The sequence below is a fragment of the Papaver somniferum genome, chromosome 5 (genome assembly GCF_003573695.1).
Source record: "Papaver somniferum cultivar HN1 chromosome 5, ASM357369v1, whole genome shotgun sequence".
NCBI lineage: Eukaryota > Viridiplantae > Streptophyta > Magnoliopsida > Ranunculales > Papaveraceae > Papaver > Papaver somniferum.
This window is the reverse complement of record NC_039362.1, coordinates 8,757,759-8,759,490: the sequence shown is the minus strand read 5'-3', so window position 1 is coordinate 8,759,490 and position 1,732 is coordinate 8,757,759. Positions and strand designations below refer to the sequence as shown.

The 1,732-nt window shown below is 33.4% G+C and overlaps 1 protein-coding gene across 1 annotated transcript; it reads right to left on the bottom strand.

Annotated features, from left to right (window-relative positions):
- Positions 1-498: 498 nt before the first annotated feature.
- Positions 499-831, bottom strand: LOC113278728 (multiple organellar RNA editing factor 6, mitochondrial-like). Its single transcript, XM_026527488.1, has one exon. The coding sequence runs from the start codon at positions 829-831 to the stop codon at positions 499-501; it is 333 nt and encodes a 110-aa protein (XP_026383273.1).
- Between the last annotated feature and the right edge of the window lie 901 nt (positions 832-1,732).

Below are 1,732 nucleotides of genomic sequence, written 5' to 3'. Positions count from 1 at the left end.
CTTGACCTCTTAAATCGAAGTCCAAAGTGACTGTTTGAGGCTTACCTGCTAATTATTACACGCAATTCATCTTAAATTTCACTCTGAATTCCTAAGAGCATGCTTAACTTACCAATTCAGATGTGTAAACTAGTTGAACCTAAATCTTATTATCTTGCTGACATGAGCAGCTAAAGGAAATGGAGCAGCTACAGTTAGCTCAAATGTTGACAGAACATAAAGTTGTATAGTGTAAAAACTCTAAAGCCTGACATGTCAACAACTAATCAACAAAACCTTAAAAGACAATATCAACTAACACTAAAGCAAATCAAACAAGGGAAACGCCCAAAGTTGTGTTTCATGTACACCTTTAAATGCTCCAGATGCAAATCAACAGATATAAATATGAGAAAACCTTTGAATAAGCCTTAAACCTTGATCAAAATGCATGAGAAAAACTCAACCTCTTCAAAAACCCCAAAATCTCCAAACAGAACTACATAATTGCATTGAATTTTATCTGTCAAGAACCTCATCTAGGGTTTCAACATAACATTCAATCATCTGTTCTTTGGTAGCTCCATGACCACCAGGTTCTTTCACAAAAACTAGCCAATGTTGAAAATCACAACCTGGTATGTATTGTGACATTCCTTTAGGAGGACCATTAGAACCAGAATTGACCCACCTTATAGTATTCAAACCAGATGCACAAGGTGTAAATTTCTGTAGAACGGTGGAATGAGATGAAAGAACAGAATGCTTTCTCATCAAACCAGGAAGTGGGACTGAAAAAACACGATTTGCTAGGCAGGGTTCTGTGATCATGGCTCTTAATGCTGCAGCCATTGCTTACAGGTAACTTCAGAACAAGCGAGAGAGTCTGAATAAAATTGAAGCTATTGATGAAAAATGGAAAGACAGAAAGGTTGATGATGAGCTCAAGCGGCCAGGGTTTAGGTTTCTTTCATCGATTGGTTTAGGAGAGAGGTTTTCACTGTACATTTTGGGATCAAGCGATGCACGAGAAACTTATTTGTTTTTAATTTTTTAAATTGGAGAGATTGCAAGAAGAATAAAACGGATTTAAGGTGGAAAAAAACGGATATAAGGAGGAAAAGAAAATGCACGGAAATAAACTTTTAAATTTTTTGAAAATTTTTCTAAATTATCCCTTCGACACACTCTTTTCGTCTCTGAAGAGGAGTAATAAGAAATAATTTCTGGTCAAAATAAAAAAGTCTTTCGACACACTCTTTTCATATCTGAAAAGGAATAATAAGAAATATTTTTGGTTGAAATAAAAAAGTGACGGTATAATACCTCTTTTCTAAAAATGGAGATAATATTAACTTTTAGTTTTTTTTCTGAAATGAAGCAAGCCTCTTGGTCATTAAAATTCATAATAATTTGAGGAACCATTCTAATAATCAGACGCTTCCTTGGTTAGAACTTGTTTTTTTTTTGGGTTCTCTTCTCAAAACTTCAATCTCCTACGGTTTTCTATATCAAAGAAAATGTGAGAAAATAAGCTTTTAAATTCTGGAGGATTATCCCTACAATATACACTTTTTGTTTCTAAAAAAATAGTTATTGCGATTTTATTTATTTCAACATATTTCAGGCTAGAATGAAAAAGTGATGGTCTTTCTTTTTTAGAAACGGAGGTAATATTTATACTAGTTCTTTTTTAAAATGTAGCAAACCTCGACCATTAAAATTGATAGAGTAATTCAAGGAAATAACCTAA